The 24,444-nt window shown below is 36.8% G+C and overlaps 2 protein-coding genes across 5 annotated transcripts in view; one reads left to right on the top strand and one right to left on the bottom strand.

Moving 5' to 3' along the window:
* Positions 1 to 53: 53 nt before the first annotated feature.
* LOC138316045 (uncharacterized PE-PGRS family protein PE_PGRS46-like) lies at positions 54 to 10,430 on the bottom strand. Of its 2 annotated transcripts, none has more exons than XM_069257520.1 (4): positions 10,083 to 10,430; positions 4,032 to 4,278; positions 3,729 to 3,796; positions 54 to 3,421 (listed from the first exon to the last, which is right to left on the bottom strand). In XM_069257520.1, exons 1-4 carry the CDS (start codon positions 10,315 to 10,317, stop codon positions 819 to 821), a joined length of 3,153 nt encoding a protein of 1,050 aa, XP_069113621.1. In that variant the 5' UTR covers positions 10,318 to 10,430; the 3' UTR covers positions 54 to 818. The 2 variants fall into 2 exon arrangements, with proteins under 2 accessions (XP_069113621.1, XP_069113629.1); XM_069257528.1 differs by lacking the exon at positions 10,083 to 10,430 and adding an exon at positions 7,386 to 7,570.
* Positions 10,431 to 14,841: 4,411 nt separating this feature from the next.
* LOC138316148 (beta,beta-carotene 15,15'-dioxygenase-like) overlaps positions 14,842 to 24,444 on the top strand; it is a 46,590-nt gene continuing 36,987 nt past the window's right edge. Inside the window, exons 1-2 of one of the 3 annotated variants that reach the window (XM_069257702.1) lie at positions 14,843 to 15,100; positions 23,668 to 23,685. Coding sequence is in view for 2 of the 3 variants with exons in the window: in XM_069257684.1 (XP_069113785.1) it covers positions 15,046 to 15,100 (55 nt within the window). In the remaining variant the exon portion in view is untranslated. Of the gene's footprint in view, positions 15,101 to 23,667; positions 23,686 to 24,444 lie in introns of all 3 variants that reach the window. The other 2 variants (XM_069257684.1, XM_069257692.1) reach the window with 2 other exon arrangements.

The raw sequence follows: 24,444 nt of genomic DNA, 5'->3' as shown, positions 1-24,444 counted from the left end.
TTACAGTACTTTGATTTATCCTTATCACCAAATCAAAACACAACACATGGATCTATAATTAAGATGTTTATTATTTGTAAAAATAAATACATGTTTTAGGAGATAATACATCTGTAGACAATAAAATCTTCAAAACAAAGAAATAACAAATAAAGAACTTAAAATTAATTAACACAACTTTTCACATTGTTGTAAGTTTTTAAATATTTCCTTTTGTAATTTGCAGCACATAACAACCAATAAACATTGAAACTATCGATATTTTTTTTTAAAGATAGTCTGGTTATTAAATATGTTTCACACCATGGAGAGATTTTCATTCCGATTCCAAACGGACTAATATTTTCAGTATGTCGTAAGTCCTGTTTTAATTCAATCCATGAAAATAATGACATGTGCTAGTAAAACTTTGAAACATATGTATACTAACAGTACATGTAATACATAAAACCAACTACATTGTACATGTAATTGGTATTGATATCCCAGTTCCTCTTGTATATACATTACAAGTGATATACACATATCTTTTTCTTTACACAAATGTATCACTATATCCATTATTTTACCAAATGTTTTAAATTGATATCCAAGGCATCTGATTGAGCACAGGCTTTTGATTCTAATTACACATAAACCTCTATTTGTGTAATACTGAACTTGGTATTACACAAACAGAAACATCTATATTTTAGAATCAAAAGCCTGGGATTTGACCATGATGCTAATCACATTTCTAATTGACAAATCTTACCATGATAATACATCAGGTTTTATCTTTCCAGATTTGTCAAGCTTTGATTTGTGAAATATTCTTTTTAACCTAACATTCCCATGATGTTACCTAAATCCATTCCTCCACCCCCTCCTCCTCCTCCTCCCCCTCCCATCAGTCCTCCCAGCATATCCTGCAGTCCACCCCCTCCGGCTCCTCCCCCTCCCATCAGTCCTCCCAACATATCCTGCAGACCACCTCCATCCTCACCCATGAGCCCTCCTAGCATGTCTTGTAAACCTGCCCCATCATCTCCCATAAGTCCATTAAGCATATCCCCTAATCCATCTGCCCCTCCTCCTCCGAGTGATCCTAACAATCCGCTCACTTGGTTCATCACTCCTGGGTCACTGACGAGATTTTTGACACTTCCCATATCAATTTGACCATCTTTACCCATTACGCTTGAAAGGTCTGGTAAACCACCACCACCCCCAGATGATCCACTACCCAGGAGGTTGCCAAGTCCACCACTGTTGCTCAGCAGTCCATTTAGGTCCAGTCCCCCTCCGCTAGATCCTCCGCTATTTAGGAGGTTGTCAAGTGCCCCTCCTGCAGGGAAGCCGCTGCCACCACCAGATGGTGGGGGTGGGGCCTGATTGTTGTTGGTTGGAGGCATTGGTCCCATACCAGTAGGACCTGTACTTCCTCCTAGACCCATTCCATTTCCATTAGGACCAGGCAAATTATTTCCTCCTGGTGGCTGGAAACCTGTTGGGTTTGATTGATCTCCAAGTCCATTAGGTGGTCCTCCCTGATTAGCTGGATTACTTGGAGGTGGTCCTTGGGAATTCCACTGGTTATTGCCAGATGGTGGAGGACCCTGGTTTCCCCCAGAATTTCCATTTGATCCTTGATTTCCTTGATTGTCCCAAGGACTTCCACCTGGTCTCTGGTTTCCTTGGTTACCTGGATTTCCATTAGGTCCTTGGTTTCCCCACTGATTCCCATTGGGTCCTTGGTTTTGTTGGTTTCCCCATTGATTCCCATTAGGCCCTTGGTTTCCTTGGTTACCCCATTGATTTCCATTCGGTCCTTGGTTTCCTTGGTTACCCCATTGATTCCCATTTGGTCCTTGGTTTCCTTGATTACCCCATTGATTCCCATTTGGTCCTTGGTTTCCTTGATTACCCCATTGATTCCCATTAGGCCCTTGGTTTCCTTGGTTACCCCATTGATTTCCATTCGGTCCTTGGTTTCCTTGGTTACCCCATTGATTCCCATTTGGTCCTTGGTTACTCCATTGGTTGCCATTAGATCCTTGGTTACCCCACTGATTGTTGTTAAATCCCTGTCCTCCCTGGTCATTCCATTGATATCCGTTTGATCCTTGGTTCCCTTGACTATCCCACTGGTTCCCTTGACTATCCCACTGGTTCCCTTGACTTCCCCATTGGTTCCCTTGACTATCCCACTGGTTTCCTTGACTACCCCACTGACTTCCCTGGCTGTCCCATTGGTTCCCACCCTGTTGGCTGTATTGAGGATAATAAGGATCCTGTTGGTTATAGTAAGGCTGTTGATATTGTTGCTGGGGATAATATCCTCCCTGACCTGACCATTGTGATGAACCGCCGCTGCTCTGGCTCCTGGATCCTCCTGATCCCCCAAGCATGCCCATCACTTGAGAAAGAGCATTATTTAGACCAGAATTTGGTCCTGGTTGAGCTTTAGTTCCTTGTGAGTTTTCTAAAAGTTCTGGTCGTGGCCTGCCTGAATCCCCTCCACCTGTTGGATCAGAAATTCCAAGCATGCTCATCAGGCTCCCACCGCCTCCTGGTCCTCCAGCGCCACCTCCCGACGGAGGTCCTCCAATATTTTGCAACATAGACGATATACCAGCCATTGCACCAGGGTTGCCTAGGATGCTTGCTATAGGGTTCCCGCCAGACGATCCCCCACCAGCACTTCCTCCTAGACCCATCATTCCTGTTGGACCTAGCATGCTTTGAGAACCTCCTCCCATCATTCCTTGGCCACCAAACATTCCTGCAGGCATTCCTCCGCCGAACATATCGTCGTTGTTTCTGCTATTTCCACCTCCTCCAAGGAGAGACGAAAGTAGTCCCCCGCCACCACCTTTCCCTCCTCCTAACATGCCAGACAGCATCTTGCCGGCTCCAAGCATTGGGATCAAAGAGGTGAGTCCACCAAGACCGCCACCTCCACCTAGCATACTGGATAGAAGTCCACCGCCTCCGCCCCCGCTTCCTCCACCAAGGACGCTTCCTGCTAGACTTGCCAGTCCGCCTAGTCCGCTGCCTCCACCGCTGCTACTACCACCTCCCATAAGGTCCTTTACTGTGTTAAGAATGCTAGGGTTTTTCATAAGACCTGTCACTTTTGATAGTAGTCCTTCATCTCCGTCAGCGACCTCTTCAATCTTACTGTTAACGTTACTTGACGGAGGTGGCGGCGTGGTAGGTGCGGGAGTCGTGGTCGTGACGGGGGAAGTCCCTGCAGATGTTGCGCCAGTCGCACCACCTGCTGGACCTGTAGCACCGGTAACAGCAGAAGTTATGCCTGCCAAGTCGTCCTCCAAGACCTTCACCTCTAAGATAGCTAACAACCGCTCTGCTTTGTCTGCACCGAACTCTTTAGAAAGTTGAGAAAGTAGATCACTTTTCGCCTTGGAGTCTTCGATTTCTGAAACAAGAACATCCGTCAAGTGCATATCAAAGAACACAAAATGAAAATATTACACCGATTTTTTTAAACTCGCAACAGTTTTAGGTTAATCAAAACCAGCATAAAATCTTTTTTTACAGTTTTCCTTAGAGTTCTTTTCTTCAAAATCATCTATCCTATTGAAACAGCAAGGAAAATCGTGAACTAATTATAAGCGTGTCGTAACATCAAAGCGATGTTTTATGCTCGAATTCAGATTGATGTGTGTTTGTTTTTGGATGCCTTATTGTATACTACCATAATACGGTAGAACAAAGGTACTTACGATCTATCATCAAGGCCTTAGATTGGACACTCTCCCAATACTCATCATATGTACGGACGATTGATCCTCTATAAAACAAAACATCAAATTATATTTTACATCAGTTTATCCAATCGTAAACAATATCTGAAAATCGAATAACATGGAAAAATTAAAGCTCGATTCACAATCTCGAAAATATTAATACTTTTAGCAAAACCCTACGAGCTTCATGATGAATAATCTCTTTATCACTATCGCTTTGGCAACAAGAGTATAACTAATGATGGATAAAGCTTTAACAACAGTTGAGTATATACAGACCTGACAACAAGGTTGTCCTCCAAGTCCTTAAAGTCTTTTGGCGCGTGCCATATCATGGTGATGTTGCCCTTCCATCGGCTGTTCGCGTGGCTGATACTGTCCCCCTCCACCATTTGACACCGGAAGGGGCGCGCCATTCCATCTGCCGTCCACGTCCCGCGTGGAGAATCGAACAAACTTTTCTCTGGCACCACCTGGAGGAAGAATCCTTTGAAGGCATCTTGTCTTGTCTTAGGAGATATTGTCACTGTTTAAAGGAGGATGGATCTCGATTAGTATAAAGACAGTTTTTGTGAGAAGGCTTATGAGGCTTTACTTGCTGCAGTACCAAAACTATAATTGCCAACATAGTGATATATTTTTTGGCAACTTAGTCAGTATGTTTGCTCTTTACTTATACGATATACGTTATCCAACAATATTAATTAGTCTTTTGCCTGTGAAAATCCTCAGTTTCTCGACTTTGCGTTACATTCGATCCACTATAACTAGCGGTTAAAGATGATATGCTGAATTTCGTGTACGTTTGAATACATGTAAATATATGCCTTATCTCTTCCATAACTTCACACAACCCGCTGCTCGAATAAAGAGACATACCTGGCATGTCATAATTCTCGGATTAAAGATGCCCCACCACCGACAAAGCATAAATGATATTCATCAGTTGTAAAATAATTGGTGTTTGATCATGTATATATATGTCTAATTAACACAAAAAATAATATAAAATAATGTATTTCGCCTTTGGTGCATGCGCAATCAGTACATCCTTCCATATAGGATATAGTGACACGGATTTTTTTCGGGATGCAAGTAATTATTTTTCATATGTTTAACTTGAAGTAAAATTAGAAGCTCAAACTTTTCAATGGTGGTAATTGTGTAAATTAAGTAACTTTTCTAACTGAAGAAAAATACTAAATTGTCTGCTCCTGTTTTTGATAGTGAAAAAATACCATTTGTCAGCGGTGGAGCATATTTTTTTCGAACTAAATTCGACACACAGCCGTTAGCAGTTTAGCCACTTTGACTAGCTGCAATATTGTAGCTCAAAAGACTTTTTGACAGAAAATGGTGTCGTCTTTAGAGCTACAATTGGTGCCTATTACTGCTAATGGAGCAAAGTAATGATTATGCAAACCATTATAAAACGTTTGTTTGCATTTTTATCGTACTTGTTTGGTATAGCTTACCTACTAGGCAATAAAACTGAACCACATAAAATATCGAATTCTCATCGAGGAATTATTTTTTACATAATACATTTGAATGTCTTTTTGAAGAGAATTTATACGACAAGTCCACAAATTGTGAATTTGACGTCTTGTGAACGGCACGGTAGATATTAAGAATGGTAGTTATGCTTGTTTTGGACAAAAATAATATGCAAATGCATGTATACGCATAAAATAATTGGAAACCTACAAAAAAGTATAGAAAACTATGCCCGAGTGATTTTTGGAGGCAGTGCTCCACTACGACACATAGGGACCAATTCGTACCCGGCCGAAAGGTATAGTAGGCCGGGTACGTATATTCGTTCTAACTTTGACTTTGCCTTTTATGTTGCCTTACAACACATTGTGGCGTAATCACTGATGTTCTGTCCGGACAGTCCGGCAGTTTGCTGGATCAAAAAGTTTGACTGAAAAACAATATACTGATATTTCGTGTTATTGCGTTCTGTAGTACAGAACGCAATAACAGTAATAAAATGTAGGGCGAATACGAGATTTATCGGACAGACAAATCATTTTCTATTAAAGGTATACATGTATTTTTTTACATGAAGTTATCCAATGTAATTACACTCTTCCCTAATCACGTTCCTGTTTTCTATGATAAAGCCAGAGTAACATTTAAATAGACCAGTGTTACTAGTAAGGTCAGTTTTTTAAGACATGTGTAAATTGTTATACATGTAAACATAACATTAGTAATTAGCCGAGTAATAATTAAAAAAGAGAAAAAAAATCATCGCACACAGAGCTGATACTGTTTGACTCAAAATTAGGGGGCTAAATGGTGCCACCTTGGCAAACACCGGACTTAAAATTAATTGGCCTCTGACTTTCGATTCAAGGCCATATTATATATAGTTCAAACGAAGAAGACATGTTGTACCAGAAATTATTTTCTTCTGGACGCTTTCGCTCTTTCTTCTTAAAATACTAGAGCAGACAATGACTTTGAAGTGATCTTAAAGAAACTTAGAACCTCAGTACACATGTATGGTCACTTCTAAATAAGACACAATTATGGTTGAATATGATCATATTGAACCAAACAGTCTATAACTAGCTCCAGATAAGTGATTTATCACTCATTTATATGTACAATATATATGTAAATAGAATATGTTATCGTATTATCAAAAAGGTCACCCAAGGTCAAACTGGACACCGGTGCATACTAAGCCGTATACATAATTATAATTGTGCAATATGCCCCGTGAGATGTACGGTATACATATACATGTTCGACACAGGACGTGTCACCAGGCTATGAATTATAACAAAATAGCCAGCGGATATGGACTCATGTGTGTATACTTAGTCCATCGAAATTACAAGTTCACGATTTTTTTTTTTTTTTTTTTTTTTTTTTGGGGGGGGGGGGGTAAATATATGCCGACCAATACAATGAACATCGTATATATATATCATTTTCTGTACATAAATTGTATATATTTAGCGTTTTAAGATCATTGTTTCTGACGCGCGCAATGAAACTATAAGAAATAGCACCTTTTATACTAAAACATCTGAAAGTTTTCTCTGTCTATTCAACTACTTATTTGTTTCTATAATGTAGATCGAAATTGAGCGCAGACCACTGTTGGAAATGTTTCCAGTACCAAACACTATTCTTTTTTCCATGATATTGCGAATGAACGGTAATTTATAAGGTGCTCTGGCATTCTACAACTAGTCTACATGTTGTTGATTTAAAGAGTTTCTCTTCTGGATGCTAAACCAAGCCAATATATTAATACAATCCTAGGCTACTCGGTTTTACGTTCAAAACTTCTGAATCTTCGCCGTCCCTCTACCATTTAAACTTTGTACAAAACAAGATCTTTGGTAGAATTCCCCAAACGTCCCATAGCAGTACCATTGTATTTGGCATCCCCAAAACATATATGTACCAATTTTCAGAAAGTCAAGCTAATGATAAGCCTTAGATTTACTTCCATGGCAACAAAAAAGTTTGTGAATGTAATTGCAATCATCAAAGTACTCGACATCTCTCAAAATCCTCAATAAATTGGTTTTCATAAAAATGGGATGATTCATTGTCATGAACCCATATTCTTCAATGTGTTACCGTTACAACATATTTACGATTTACCAATGTTCGCCGAAATCGGACAATATCTAAAATTTGACCAGGTCCCATTTTTAGGAACATATAGGCTATACTTGTATCCAGCACAAACTACCCCACGTCATCTTGTCTGGAAGCAGGTTTGGGTTAGGCATCTGCAGACAATTCCGCTGTGTTAGAGGATCAGCCAGAACATGTTGGTTACGGGTAATACATGGAAATGTATGCAGGGGGGTGACCAAGGTACATATTGATTGGTGGAGATATGTAAGGATGGTAAGAAGTGGTGGTCATGAGTCATAACGTAAACATGACAACATCCTCCGGACAATCACCGGCCATCCGTGTATTGCTTACCACACGTCCAATGACGTATATTTTAGTCACTTCTGACCACAGGTTTCGACCATGAGCTCCATCGACGTCATGATAGAGCCAAATTACACCTCAACGTCATAATCATTCCATGGTGAAAAATTATCTTATTGACTAAAAGTTTTGAAAACTTAAGCAGTGATTTAGTGCTAAAAAATCGGTTTAATCTCCGTTTCTTTTATAAGCAACATTTACCAAATGGTAAAACACTTGACTTGACCTGGCTTGACACAGGTTTCCAAATATAAGTCCAGTAGACGGCTTTGTTGGTAGGTTTTTGACACCGCACTGATAATTTGTAAAACATTCATGTATGTACATTACCAATACACGGTACTTTATGTTGCATCCGTGTTGCAGAAAAGTTATACATGTTATATTGCTGCTAAACCTAATGAATGGTAGTTTCCAATATTAACATGGACTATGATTACCAGCTCATTTTGTTTAGTCGGCTGTCCCGAGTGCAGCTGGCTTCCACTATTTCCCGCCAAATCATAGGCTCTTCCATTAAGTGACATTTTCCCCTAGATAGACGTATACGTTTTATTTTCATACTTTATTATTTTATCTGTTTCCTTTTTTACAGCGGGAATAATTAATTAATGTAAATATAAACATTGGTTGTCATGTTTGCATTGGTGTATAACATACATTTGGTGCTCTAGAATATACGATGCTGCACAGCAATATATGAACGACACATTCTCGCGGATCACAAGAAGTATTTTTACCTCATGATATGGAATTATTATGTACAATGTACCATAATACGCTAATACTTATAATATAGGTTTGTACCGAAATGTTTAATTTAACAAAATTTTCAATTATAAATTGTGAAGCAAGAAGTCGAGTACGTGGCCATATAACAATCATATTATTATAAACTCATGATAAGCATTCACACTGATCAAACACAATGTATAACACACAGGTTTTCATTAAATCTAAGTATAGAAAGTTATCTCAATCTAAGCCTAAAACATGTTTATACATTGTGGTATCGTAAATTTAAACGTATTACGCAATGGTATCAATTATATGCAAAATTCTAAGCTTCTCCGTCCGCATTTTTTCAAGATTTGAAATATCGTTTTGGTTTTTGTTGTCAAAAGTTGTCTATGTGACAATGTCAATGAAAACACCCTAGGGTATGTCATAATTTTCTATTTGTTGGACTTTGAATCCTGTGAAAACTACAGTATGACATTGCAATGAAAATATCTGTTAATGTATGCGCATAATTCACACAAGTATATTGGGACCAAAAACGTGTCGTTTAAGTAAACATTCCATGCATTTGTCATGTTCTAAGGTAGAACGAATATACGTACCCGGCCTTCTATACCTTTCAGCCGGGTACAAATTGGTCCTTATGTGTCGTAGTGGAGCACTGCCTCCGAAAATGTTTGTAGGTTTCCAATTATTTGATGCGTATACATGCATTAAAGGCCCATCATCTTTCCGGAGCAAAATATAAAGGTTTCTTAAAAAACATTAATAACACCAGACAATGCATACCGATGATCTAAAATAAGGTTACGACACCAAACATATGCAAGATTGCCTGCGTAATATATGAAAACAGTGGAGAGTCAATTCACTGTTTTGCCGTCTGGCGCAGTGATAGTCAACTACCGCGCGGTATTTAGGACGACGGCGGGAAACATAATACGACCCGCGTTATGAAAATAAACATTTTATCTAATTTAATCAAACCGTTCAGAAGGTGATGATAAATGAAGTATTAACGGTAAGTTAATAATTTTTAGGACTCTACAAAATTATCGATCTTGTTTTACATTCCCATTTTAAAAATTAAAAGCCGTTTCGGAAAGGTAGTGGGCCTTTAACATATTAGTTTTGTCAAAAACAAACATAACAACTGTTCTTAATATCTACCTTACCGCGCACAAGACGTCAAATTCACAATTTGTGAACTTGCCGTCTAAATTCCCTTCAGAAAGACCTTCATATATTTGTTATGTAAAAAAATTATGCCTCGATGATAATTTGATATTTTACGTGGTTCATTTGAATTGCCTAGTAGGTAAGCGATATCAAACAAGTACGATAAAATGCAAACAAACGTTTTATAATGGTTTGAATAATCATTACTTTGCTCCATTAGTAGTAATAGGCACCAATTGTAGCTCTAAAGACGACACCATTTTCTGTCTAAAAGTCTTTTGAGCTACAATATTGCAGCTAGTTCTAAGGATGTTCAACTAGATGGCAGTTACTACTGGAAATAACACGATATATAAGGACATTGTAATGCATATATATGCGTCAAAATAATTCTATAATTAATTAAAGAAACAATAAAATTAAGATACAAACCTTCAATTGCATCTCCTGGTTTAATTACTGTTGTGTTAGTTAAAATACGAAACGGTGGCGTCGAAAATTGAGGAGCATATTCCCAATTCCAGTCCGTAAAATTTCTCCTTATATGGTATGGCTTCTTTAAATTACATCCTTTTCTTGGTACCCCAGTACTGTAGGCCTCTACTGAGACCAGAATTGCCACAATCAGAATCATACAAACACACAATTTTTCCATAGCATTACACATTGTTGTTATTTTATATTAAAATCCTTTGTAGTTTCCACATTTGTACTTTGTCGAGGACCAGCCCCGACCTTTTCAATACCAACTTGATCACGAACGTATCGCTCCTGTTTAGTTTAAACGGTACACGAGATATATAATTTCTATGGTTCCGGGTAACTCAAGGGGCACCTGCGGACATTTGGCCACATTTTGGTCATTAAAATTAACATGCCAAGTAATTTATTTGTAAGCGAGAAGGACCATTGGAAGAAAGAAAAATATATTTCAACGTATGAATTTCAAAAATCAGTTTGGAAGTTAATTTAAAGTTATGATTTTATATTAACAGAAAAGAATATCATGTTTGACAAAATTGGAGTCCCCAAATGGTGCCCCAGATTCTACCCGCCCCGCTATGATGGATGACCCGCTCCGGATGACTTTACTTCCGCGTTTGAGTGACGTCGATTAGTACTTGTGTGGAACCATCGTCATATGGTCACTAGTCAGATAGAAACCCACACACCTATTACCAGTCAAATCGCCTAAACGCAAATATAAATCTTCATCTTAAAAAGCGATAATTACATCTTTTTAGGACATAATTAAAATAGTTTTAACCGATTTCAAAAGAAATGTACGTTTTCGTTTATTCGGAACAACCGGTTCGACCGTTGGTTTAAGTCATTATTTCAAGTATAAATCCTGACGAACCTGCAGTTTATGATATAGGCCTGTGAGGGCTTTGTCAAGGCTCGTCTGAAAAAAAATATAAAATCACCAGGTCCGTCTTTAATTCATAAACGAACAACTAGGTCCAACCAGTCAAACCATATAATCGTAAACGGCCCAAGTTAAATATAAGAAACGAGTCTGTGTACATTGCATTATTAAATAAATAATAAATAACTTAAGGTATACTCCAAGGATCATGCCTAAGGCGCCTATTATTATTGCCGTTTTGTTAAAATATTATACCACCAAAAAGTGTCTGGTCTGTTATACATGTATTCTCGAAAATCATCATTTCAAAAACCTTTGATGGACAAACACTTTAAACAATGATCTTTGTGTTCGTAGTCATTCAACAAAGGATAGGAAAACTAGCTAAAATTATTTTATCTCCCAGTCTTTCAAAATAGTTGTTGCGACTCATTTCTCACGCTGGCGTTATATCCATCCTACGCCATACAACTTTAAATGTGGAGATGCAGGTCTATATACCAGTTAACTTTCAAAATATTATTTCATGAAATACGCGAATCCCAAAGTGTTTGGATGCACATACAAGTTTGAACCATCTCGAGCAGTGAACATATATATTTTAGATGACAAAGATGACCTACATATTATAATTTACGTAATCACTGTAACGGCTATCACGTCTCATATCTTAGCTATCATTTTAACTTATATATTAACAAAAGAATAATTTTTGAATACCTGTATATGATTTTCGAGAGAAAAAAAGGTAGAATTGCTCATTTTCGTGATTTTAAAAATCATATTTAATTTTATATTTATGCAAAAATAACATTTTTAAAAGTAGTAGGCCAAGGAAAATTGTCTGTAAACCGGGGGTGACTCTGTCATCAGCAAAGACAATGGAATTAAGGTGTTTCCTATCTTTATGTGTACATGTATGTTTCTGGATCATGGAAATAGTAAGTAATTATGGTACATGCATTTTATGGAAAGACGAGCTTTCGGTGTTGCGTTTTGTCTGCTCTGATTTTACCGTGATACCACATCACTTGTTTGTACAACGATCACGGTCAGTGGCCGAAAGGTTAAAAATGCTACACCGCTGACGAATGGTATTTATCTTGGTATAATAAATACAATGGTAAATTGAAGAAAACTCAGATTCATGTTGCAAATCAAGGAAGAAAAGCTTATTTTTCCATATGTACAGTGTAGTAAGTTGAAAAATTATGCATTTAATATTTCGTCATAGTGTTCTATGTTTTATACATATATTTATAGTATACTGGGATATGCAAGTGACGAGTGGTCAATCAACATTAAAAATGAACTAGGAAAAATTGGATTAGCATATACCTCTGGAATGAAAGTTACACTGACTGTTATACATTCAAAATGATTGAGAATAGAATTAATGAGGTATATAGAAAAGAGGTTATTAACAATATAAGTAATACAAGTATCGTTTATGCTCTTCCGCCGGTGAAGCATGGTCCATGATTCGAAATCCATCGGAGGTAATTGCCAGCTACTAATACCACCAGCGAAGTTGCTAATACCACATGACAGTGTTGTCCTTCAGGTTCTCTGGCTTTTCTCCACCTCTAATAGCTAAGTGTTCGTAAATAACATGACTGCACAGTGCCGTTTACATTTACATAGTTTGACTGGATGGACGTTCATTTTTGATTTTACAATGATTAAAAAAAACAACAAAAAAACAATGTTTTCCCCCCAAAACGAGCTTCAACTACACTAAGTTTTTTTCTCATATAGATCGGCAACAATTTGGAACAAATTACCAGAGCGAGATATTTCGGCAATATTAACATGTTTTAAAAACGAGTTGGATCAGTACTGGAAAATTAAAGTTAAGAACTGTTTTTCAACTCTTAATTGTTGAATTTATTAAACTGACAATCTACATAATATAATATATATATACTTCATGTTTATAACAGTGTCTATAATTAGTTGAAACACATCACATGATAGGGAAATAAAACATCGTATTTCTCTGGGGGAAGTAATATAAGACTCTTTCATACGTGGATATGAAGGATAGGGATATTCTACTCGAGGGTCACAAAATGTTGTAAAACCCGAGGCTTGCCGAGGGTTTTACAACATTTTGTGATCCCGAAGGTAGAATATCCCTATCTTTCATATCCACTTATAAAAGAGAGTAATTTTCTTTTATACCTCAGGTTTTATTGCAATTTTACAACTATAATATCCCGCCATTTTGAAATAATTTTTCATACATGAAAAATTAAGTGATATTTTCAGCAAAAATTTCGTTGTTTGAATCTTTTATGTTTAAATCAGTCAAGTTTGCGGTAAAAAATGTTAAGATTTTACCGAGGAAATAGAAATTTTGTTGACGCCGTGACGTCACGAGGCTTTATTGCATGGGTAGCCTCAGGCGGCATGAGTGTATTACCCTAGACCAGCCAGTATTACACCCGTAGTTATGAAAGAAAACATCGTATTTCCCTGGAGCGCGTGCCCCTATGGTGACCGCCCATCTTAATATAATGATAATTTTATAATATAATTTATCAATATTCACATTATATTAGCCTATGTTAGATACAAGTTGGATGGCCTTGAGATTATGTGTGAAGATACTGTAAAACTTTTAGGTGTAGATATTGACTTTGTTCTTAAATTTGATGCACACATATCTCGACTCTGTAGAAATGCTGCCAAACAACTTGCTGTTTTAAAAAGACTGGGAAATAATCTTACAAAGAAGGGGAAAATTACCATTTTTAAGTCTTTTATACTTTCAAATTTTAACTATTGTCCACTTGCCTGGCACTTTTGTACATTGACTAATACTAGGAAAATGGAAAAAGTCCAGGAGAGAGCACTTCGTTTTATTGACAATGACTATGTTTCCCCAGTCTTCGATATTTTAAGGAGGCACAAACTTGATTTTTTACATGTTAAGCTTATGAAAGATATGGCCTCTGAAGTTTTTAAAATTTTAAATGATATTTCTCCTCATATTTTACAAAATCTTGTTGAGAAGAAAGAAGTTTTTTTATAATCTTAGACAGGACAACCTGGTAAAGATTCCAAGGGTAAACACCTCCACTTATGGTAAGAGATCTTTTCGTTTCGCTGCTTCTCAGGTGTGGAACAGTCTGCCAAATGAATGTCGGCAAGCTGAAAACTACAGTTCGTTTCGCAGACTGCTTCACACCTGGGATACACAGATCTGCTCCTGTACCATCTGTACACACCATATAGGATGAGTTGTTCCCCTTTGGAATCTACCTACTTGTAATTATACCATATAACCTGTGATATTTCAAACCTTTTCAAAGATCATTACTTTTATAAATCTTTTTTTAGCTTTTGTTTTCTACCTATGACTTCAATATCTACTTTTAATTCACACTATGTTAGTGTATATCCTGTAAATTTTTACACTTTGCTATATTAGCATTTATGTACATTACACTTCAGTGTCTTAACCTTTTTTGTGTAACATTTGTGTGATATATAAGTGTATAATTATTAAGTTATTACCTTTAAATTAAATTTTTTTTATTTCTGCTAAACTTTGATAGCTGTTTCCATATCATGTATCTATTGCATGCTTGCTATAGTTAAATTGTTGTCTGTCTATATATATTTTACCTGTTTGTACTGTGATATTTTACATATGTTTGTCGCAAGAATAGCACTACAGTGCTAATGTTATTATGTTCCCCATGTATGCGACTCTAAATAAAACTTCTTGACTCTTGACTCTTGACAAGTCTTGGACCGGATATAAATTTATTTTTCATTCTAAGATGTAATACCTACATCCGGTGTACTAACGGATTAAACTCCGCGCTTCATGTCAAAACAAACAAGCAAGGGTCCAAGGTCGAGAGACTGATTAAGATAAACTGACCATTTAACGTTAAACACTTATTTAAAGTGAACTTGATCGTTAATCAAAGTCTTATAACTTTGGTAGTGTGTAGCCAACCTCCTTACTTGTTTGTTGTGGTTTTTTTTGAAGAGTTATTTCCCTTGGATCCCATGAAGCCCGTATCACTGATCCGCCTTGGGAAGCTGGAGAGGCTGCTGTTCGCAGGTAAAGAATGATTGTTATACTGTTATGTCACAAACCTATAACATCTTACACTTGTTGTTCACATTACTAGACTGTGCAATGTTAAGCCTAAATATCATTACATTTTTACATTACGCCTTTTACCAGTCTGATGGACCAGACAAAACAAACCTAAAACATTAAAAGATTTAAACACCCCCTTTTCACGCCTCACTCATCCTATATTCTCCACGGGTTACTGTTACTGACGTTATGTCCATCCGTGGACTATCTCATATTAAAACTGGAGGCAGTTCAGGAGAAGAAATCTGACCAATTACTGGTCTACTTCCTTTGAAGACTAAAGTATGTAGCTATTAGCTCAGCGGATTTGTGCACAAATACATTAGAAATGTGCTATTTTGGTTACAAGCATGAAACTTAGTATGCTTCTAGATATATATTATAGTTAAATTAAGATTAGGAGCCACCTGAAATCATGTCTATTTTTAGCTTAATGCGCCATTCAATATCGCCGCCATTCAGAATTTTCGCTAAAATAAAAAAAAAATTGATATAGTATTGTCAAATATCAGTTAAATGCTACAAAAGAGTTTCCAAAATGCAGGAAATGATGCGTGTGGTATGATAGATTCCAAATGATTAAATTTCAATACCACCATGCAGAATTCAAAATTGCTGCCAAAAAAGGTGAAATCAATTGCATTTCCCAAAATCAGTGTCCAATTTTCAACATATCCTATTTTTTCAATTCTTTGGTGGCTTATTGTTTTCAACATGATCTCAGTACCATTCCACAATAGGCAAGATTTTTTTTAATATTGGATGCACTTCCGGTTAAATTGTGCCTTAGTGAAAAAGGACGCCATATTGAATTTCCGCCAAAACTTAAGAATACCAGTCATTTATCAAACATTTAAAATAAGATGCTACTCGGAATTGTTTTTATCACACCTAACAAGCATTACTTAAAAATAATGAAGTTGGTCATTATTATATAGATGTTTTAGAAACATTTTAAATTCTTGGGTATACAATATCTTAAATAACCAAGATTTCCTAGATGTATTCTATCATTCTGCATTGTTGTCAGCATGTGCACCTCGCATATAAAGGGTATATATATGTGAACAATATTATGTTTGACGAAACTATCTACATGTTTTTTAGTCTAGATCACACAAAATATGCGATATGGTTACCTGCCCATGTCATAAATATGGTTGTACTGTGAAAAATGCATCCAGAAATAACAAAAGGAAACTTCGCAATGCACAAAACAGCCATTTTCGTCCATTGTAATGGACCTGGCTCATGATCAAACCAATGCGAACAATGTGCTATTTAATTTAAATAAAATTCCTAAGCTTTGAGTTGCAGGACCAGGATGAGTCATAATCACAACGGAATACGAAACATCCATTAAAAACCCCACCAAACATAAATAAACACATAGAACAAAAAAGTCATCACAAAACGCGTTTGTCAAACATGTCCGAAACTTGGTTGATGTTTTAACTGAAATCCATTCATAGAGTCGTGATCTTGTAAGACTCGACATAAGGGACATAGCTGACTCATTGATAGTCATATAGTTCAGAATATAGACAATGAATTTAAAGGCAACCAACAATTTTAGGCCTTTAATAAAGATCACCTCATGGATAGATCACACGCAATTGTAGAGCCAATAAGAAACAACAAACTGTCCAAATTCAGCCAACCATCCGCAAGAGAGACATCTTAAAGTGAATAGTCGGGCAAAGAAAACCAGTCTAAATGTGTTCATTGGCCTTCCAAAAGTTCTCATATATTAATACGACAGTAAAGTTCTGCTTAGTTTCCCAGTTCTGACCATTAAAGTAAAGAAAAGTTGAAAGCATTGAAAGCGAGGCTGCGTGGAAATGTAACCACGGACATAGTGAGCCGGGAGGACGTTTTAGAATTTCCATACTTCAAATTAATTTCTTAGTACGCAGACAGATTTTGACGAGAGATTTTATTTTCTTCATTTCACAAGAAAGTATACTGGATACATTCACACCATTTTTACCGACTTTAGCCATCCTTGCCCGACTGTTCACTTTAAACAAGTTTGCAAATATCCTCATTGAAAACATAATCACTTTTATTAAGACTTTATATCGTTTGCCAGGCAAGACTTAGCTGAGAACCACGCCTGTCCACCATCACTCTCTCAACAGGTTTGAAATATGGTCTTATTACCTCGATACATATCGAACCTTTGGAAACAGAAGATTTGACCGAGCAGTTATAGTAAATATCCTCAGATTAGGTTATAACATTCGAAAACTACGCACAATATGTTTTTCCTGTCTTATCTGTACAAGAACTTCTGTCGCCCTGCAATCATAAGGAAGGCAACACGAGGTTGATCATTCATATGACAGATGCTGTTAACGAAGTGTATGAAAAAATTCCCATCCAAACAGTGGACAGATACTGAAGTTGATGCCTTAGTTGTAGCAGCTGTTACCAAATTCAGCATCAGCGAAGTATGGGTGGCCTTTGAAACTTGAAATTGTCGATACATCCCTGCTCAGTATATTGCCTCCGCTTGTGGCCCCAAGAAATCATTAACCCTTCCATTATTCCATGGCTACACCAGATGTGTCGCTGTATCAGCATTTAATACACAATGCACGAAAACTACTTGGGATACATAAGATATACGGAGAAGCAAATCAAGCATTTCCAACATTATCAGGGAGACCAGAATATATACCAAGTAAGGTTTTCAACACATTAGGAAAGTTTGCACTGCTCATATATGCTAAAATTATGCTAAACCATAGATGTTTACATAGAAAGGCAGAACACTAGACATGCTCCTGCCAACTACAGGTGCATTTGAGCAGCACACCAAAAGTACAACATATCAGGGAGTATATTGATGGGGAAATGCAACCAAAGCGATCATAGACTAACTGAGTCCTGACAAATGGGGATGGGTCATTAAGGGTGGTTGGAAGCTGCTATGGACGATGATACCGATTTCATGCAAGTTTGAGGGTGTTAACTGTAATGCAAACTGAAATATTATCACGGCGACATATTGTTAAGTCGAATTGGGTCTTTTCTTAAATGTGAAACCTACGAGTGGTCTTCAGAGTAAGTGAAGACAGGTATATTAACATTTAACATATAGACTGACAGAAAATGTTTGCATTGTGGTATTTGGAAGCGTGGTTGGTATTTGCGGTCGCCTTTCACCCTTCAAATTCCACAATGATTTGTATTTCTCTGACAAGAATGCTACTCCAATAACAAAACCAAAATCCTTTCACGACTGGGAGTTTCTGTTTGTCATGTCGAATTAAGTTGAAGTAAGCCTCATTACTACTATCAGATTCGAACTATACAATTGTTTCTTGAATGTGCAACATGTAGCTGGTGAAGACAGACTGGCAGTAAATGCCTACATTAATGTATTTGGATACTTACTTGGTGATCTGCTGTCGCCTTTTCTCCTTCATAAACCACAATGATTCCAATAAATTACTCTTTGAAAAAGAATGATATCTTTACTTTTGATTAGAGTATACAGAACATGACTTGACATTACAAACCAGGTGAGCGATACAGGCCCTCTGGGCCTCTTGTTTAGTGAAAACGGCAATGAAAAGGTTAATATATTTGAAGGAAATTGATATTTTAAGTGTTTGTAGCGGCCATTTTGAAAAATGGCCGCGATATTTGTCTAGGATTTTTTTTCTTCAAGTGGCTCCTAATCAAAATTCACACAGAATATGTTTCTTGACATATAAACCATAAAAGCACAATTGCGTAACCAAACCGCCGGGCTATATAGGCTACTAAGAAAGCAACAACCAACTTCAAAGTAACATAGTCAACAACGGTGACAGTGCATATGTACCGTTATTTGACTCTTGTGATGTAGGCCTAAGTTACATGATCAAATATAACCTATTCTGTTATCTCATCAGTGATACTGTGTACCGTTATTTGATTCTTGTGATGTACATAACATGATCCAATATTACCTGTTCTATTCTGTTACCTCAAATTTTACTATGAGATAGTCCAGAGGTGGATTATAACAGTAATTGACAGAAATAGTAACCCCTGAAGTATCGAGGATGCGCCTCACCCATTGCTGTATAATGTGCTTAGCCAGGCACTGATATCTGTGGACTCGAAGCCGGGCTATTATAATAGTTAGGGGTGTGCTGAAATTTAATTATCCAAATATCGGTTGGTGGGATATTCAGATTTTTCGGTGAATAGTGGTTGGATTTGGACATTTATCGTGGAGCCATAGACCAGTGTTTCATACCTCATACCCTTTATCAAAAGATAAATTCACAATGTTATATGGATCTCAGATATAGATAATACAATGACAATTTTTATGTTAGAATTGTTTTAAATGACATACCCTTTATGGAATTTAGAGTTCTATGCCTTTCTCAAGTATATATACTCATATACACTCTGTATATATTTTTTGTCATCAGGCAACATTTGAGTTCCTGTGGTGATATCAGCCCAGGTAATGTTTTACTAGTCCGCTAAACCTGCCTATATTATTAAGTAAAAAAACAGCCTAATAATATAGGCAGACTTAGCGTACTATATCATTAAACCTGATTGATATCGCACTCCCCACGAAAGTGATTTAAACTTACGGTTTCTAGTGTATAAAAATCAATTTTAATCTAGACAAATGTAAAAAGATGTCGACTGCTAGATTTTTTTTATTGGGAATGCTGTAAATACCAAAGGAAACAAAGACTTCATTTATGTCATTATTTAAAAAAGGGGAACAACTCGTGTCAACCCCCACCATCAGCAATTAAATTCAATTAAAATTCCTTTTTTTTGGTAGGCATTATACCTGACACATTAATTTGATGGAATTTAGGATTTTTTTTTTATATTGAGCAAATTGCTGGGATGAAGGGCTACACAAATTTGTTCAAATGAATTATCTTGACATTATTCTATTCATAGTAAGAGGTGTTTAATAGACTAATCTCTTGAATTAGTGAATAAATTCTTTAATTTGTGACTTTTTGTCAATAACTATGAGGCCTTTACCAGAAACATATATTAGGCCAAAATATGTCTGTTTAGGGTTACCCAACCGACCCTTATTTTTACCCCCGACCCTTATTTTTTCCCCCAATTATTATTAAATTACATAATATATAATAATAATAAAAATACTGTTAGAAATATCTTCATAATTCCAACTGTTCTGAAATCAGAATGAATTTTTTAGTGGTCCAGCAAAATTAATGTATTTTGATTTACTCACTTTTGGAGAAAATTAACTTTTTGTGTCCCTGTTTCCTCGAGGCAAATATTCACTTGGAAGGTCTTTATCACTACGGTGTTTATTCCATTGAAAACAAGCGTTCTGACGCCCTTCGAGGGTTAAGTTCATTTTACGAATTTAAAGTCAACAAAAGGAGCGGAACAATATAAAAAAACACTGCATATTCAGCACTAATATCGACATTAGTCAGGCATAGAACTCGATACCAGATAACAAGAATTTCCTGTAACAGTTGTGATAGGAAAATATTATGATGCCAGTAAATAAATGTTTAATTTCTTTTTTTTTGATTCAATTTCTAAATTTGATGACTTGATCCCGAACATTCCAGTGACGTCACTTTTAGTAGGAATGAATGATACGTCAGTCAGTCCCGCCAAATAGTGATGTCACAATCACCAGACTAACCTCGCTTACATATTTCCTACGGTAGTAAAAAGGATTACACACTCATTCGGTTTAGGGAATGCATCAAAGAAACGTTTGGCTTTGAGCAAATCGTGTAATTAACAGGCAATTTGCTTTCGTTTTGAATACCATCTTCTGTATGCATAATGAAATAGTTGCAGTATCTTACAATACAAGTTTTATTTTGGTGTCGACACGGAAAACCCAGATGACTCGGCAAAACCTCTTCATCTCACCTCATTGGACATACGAAAGCAACATCAATAATAATTATAGCAAAATAAAAATGTTGGAAATATGGCAAGTACATTAATTATTTACCTTAACCAATAATTAAAACAAATCATTGATTTCATATAGACTAAAACTAATTTGCAAAACCCATACACTGCCTGCAAGAAGACGTCTGCCTGCAAGGAGACGTCCTAGGCCTATATCGCTATCCACAATACACTCTATCTTGGTCTATATATTATGTAACTTTTCATCGGATATTTGATCCAGATATATCTGTCTTCTACAGTTACATATTTAGAACTATGAATATGTAGAAGGAACGTGTGTACAAGATAAAAACAACCCATCTCAACTGGTATTCCGGGACCGTAAAATGTAATATTGGTCACCTCAGCCCAAGCACAGAGACATGCAAGTTATTCATTATGTAAAATAGTTGCTATGTACGTCATGTCCACATAATCAAATTATATATTATGTAAATTTATATCAGTTAGCTTTTTAGGTCACCTGACCCACCGTGCGCCATGCATAAACTTTTCATTCAAACGACTTCTTCTCAATAACTGAAAGGCCCAGGGTACTGATATTTGGCCTGTAGCATGCTGGGACAAAAGGGTACCAAGTTTGTTCAAATGAATGACCTTGACCTTCATTCAAGGTCACAGGGGTCAAAAGGGCTATAATCTTTAAACGACTTCTTCTCAAGACCAAGAATTCCCAGGGTACTGATATTTGGCCTGTAGCATTCTGGGATGAAGGGCTACCAAGTTTGTTCAAATAAATGACCTTGACCTTCATTCAAGGTCACATGGGTCAAATAGGCTAAAAATACTTTAAACAACTTCTTGTCATTAATTAAGAGGCCTAGAGATCTGATATTGGGCCCGTAACATGCTTGGATGAAGGGCTATCAAGTTTGTTCAAATGAATGACCTTGATCTTCATTTAAGGTCACAGGGGTCAAAAAGGCTAAAATCTTTAAACGACTTCTTCTAAAGAACCAAAAGGCCCAGGATGTTCATATTGGGCCTGCAGCATGCTAGGATGAAAAGCTACCAAGTTTGTTAAAATAAATGACCTTGACCTTCATTCAAGGTCACAGGGGTCAAATTGGCTGAAATCTTTAAACGAATTCTTCTAAAGAACCAAAAGGCCCAGGATACTCATATTGGGCAAGCTAGGATGAAGGGCTACCAAGTTTGTTCAAATGAATGACCTTGACCATCATTCAAGGTCACAGGGGTCAAAAAGGTTAAAATCTTTGAACGACTTCTTGAGAATAACTAGGAGGCCTAGAGACATAATATTGGGCCTGTGACATGCTGGGAGGAAGGGCTACCAAGTTTGTTCAAATGAATGACCTTGATCTTCATTCAAGGTCACAGTGGTCAAATATGCTAAAATCTTAAACGACTACATTGTGTTGTGCTAATAGTCAGATGACCGTTAAGGCCCATGGGCCTCTTGTTATAATTATAATAAATTCATTAAAGTCGGGAATTCTATCTAAGACTCCAGTTCTGGCAGTTACTTCAGAGTGAAAGACACTTCAGAAAAAAAATCCTGACATACAGACCCTATTTTTTTTTGCCAGTGTAACCCTAAACAGACATATTTTTTTGGCCTTAGATGTATATATGTTTTTGTCTACACAGAGACCTGATATTGGTTCTGTGGTGTGTTGGCTACCTATTTTGTTAAGATTAATGACCTTGATCTTCATTCAAAGTCACAGTTAAAAAAAGCTAGCATTTTAATGAATAACTAAGAGGCATAGAGACATGCTATTTGGGCCTGTGACAGTCACATGCTGGGGTAAAGGGCTACAAATATTATTAAAATGAATTACCTTGATCTTAACTCACTCAAAGTCACAGGGGTCAAATAGTCTAAAATCATTCAACAATTTCTTGTCAATAATTTTAAAAGAGGCTTAGAGACTTAATAAATGGCCTGTAGAATGCTAGCTGGATGAAGGGCAGTAAAATTTATTTAAATGAATGACATTCACCAGCATTCAAGGTCAAAGGGGTAAAATATTGGCTAAAATTGTTTAACATTTTCTTGTCAATAATGAAGAGGTAAAGGGACTTGGTATTATTGTTGTCAATCATTAAAGAGGCCTATTAGAGACTTGATATTGAGTCTGTAGCATGCTACCAAGTTTATTAAAAAGTATGACTTTGGCCTTCATTCAAGATCACAAGGGTCTAATAGGCTAACAATTTTCCTTTCAATAACCGAGAGGCGTAGTAGTTATTATGATGGAATAAATGGCTTAATAGGTTACACAGAGATAAGACATTTGAATATCTTCCCACAATTTCTAATTATTTGAAAAGTCTAAAGAACTCAAATATTGGGGCCTGTACTTCAGCATACTAGTGTATCATGCTGGATGAAGCTGCAGACTTTCATGTTTGTTTATTTTAATGACCTTGACTTTACTTTCAAGTTATGTACAAAACCATGAAGTAATTTTTAAAATAATGTATCACTGGACTGTTGAACTTTTTTTTTTTTTTTATAAAGCTTTGCTGAATTCTTTGCATGGTCCATGATGGATCAGTTCACTGTTATTAAAGAGTTCAAAGTATTTTATATATTTGTGTTACAGTACGATATTTATAACGTGGTAAGTTTTATCATTGTTGTTGTTAGATATTATTTCTTCATCCTTTTGTTCCTGGCATGTTCTATTGTATAATTTATATATGACCCTGGTTAATTTTTTGTTTTAAGGTTATCTGACCCTTTGGGTCATTATTACATAGTGTCATCATGCACTGTCCATTGTCTAGAACGAATATACGTACCCGGGCTACTATACCTTTCGGCCGGGTACGAATTGGTCCCTGTGTGTCGTAGTGGAGCACTGCCTCCGAAAATCACTCGGGCACAGTTTTCTATACTTTTTTGTAGGTTTCCAATTATTTTATGCTTATACATGCATTTACATATTATTTTTCTCCAAAACAAACATAACTACCATTCTTAATATCTACCGTACCGTTCACAAGACGTCAAATTCACAATTTGTGGACTTGCCGTATAAATTCCATTCAGACAGACTTTTATTAGCTCACCTGGTCCGAAGGACCGAGGTGAGCTTATGGGATACCGCAGCGTCCGGTGTCCGTCGTCTGTCGTCCAGCGTCCGGCGTCCGTCGTCCGGCGTCCGGCGTCCGTCAACAATCGACTTCTTCTCCATAACCATTGGTCGGATTTCAACAAAATTTGACTGGTAGCATCCTTATGGGCTACTAACTGAAAATTGTACAAATGATGGGGCTGATCCCCCGGGGGCCTGAGGGGCGGGGCCAAAAGGGGTCAATTTGGCTATTTCCATATAAACGACTTCTTTTCTGAAACCAAGCATGGGATAGCACCCATA

Source organism: Argopecten irradians, chromosome 1, assembly GCF_041381155.1.
Source record: "Argopecten irradians isolate NY chromosome 1, Ai_NY, whole genome shotgun sequence".
Classification (NCBI taxonomy): Eukaryota; Metazoa; Mollusca; class Bivalvia; order Pectinida; family Pectinidae; genus Argopecten; species Argopecten irradians.
This window is presented reverse-complemented; position numbering and strand designations above follow the sequence as displayed.

Bases quoted from the DNA above. Each gene is read 5' to 3' on its own strand.
- LOC138316045 (XM_069257520.1), bottom strand. From the start codon at position 10,317: ATGTGTAATGCTATGGAAAAATTGTGTGTTTGTATGATTCTGATTGTG. The intron at 4,279-10,082 runs GTTTGTATCTTA...TCCTTTAAACAG, and splicing joins ACCAGGAGATGCAATTGAAG to TGACAATATCTCCTAAGACA. The intron at 3,422-3,728 runs GTAAGTACCTTT...TTCTTGTTTCAG, and splicing joins TAAGGCCTTGATGATAGATC to AAATCGAAGACTCCAAGGCG.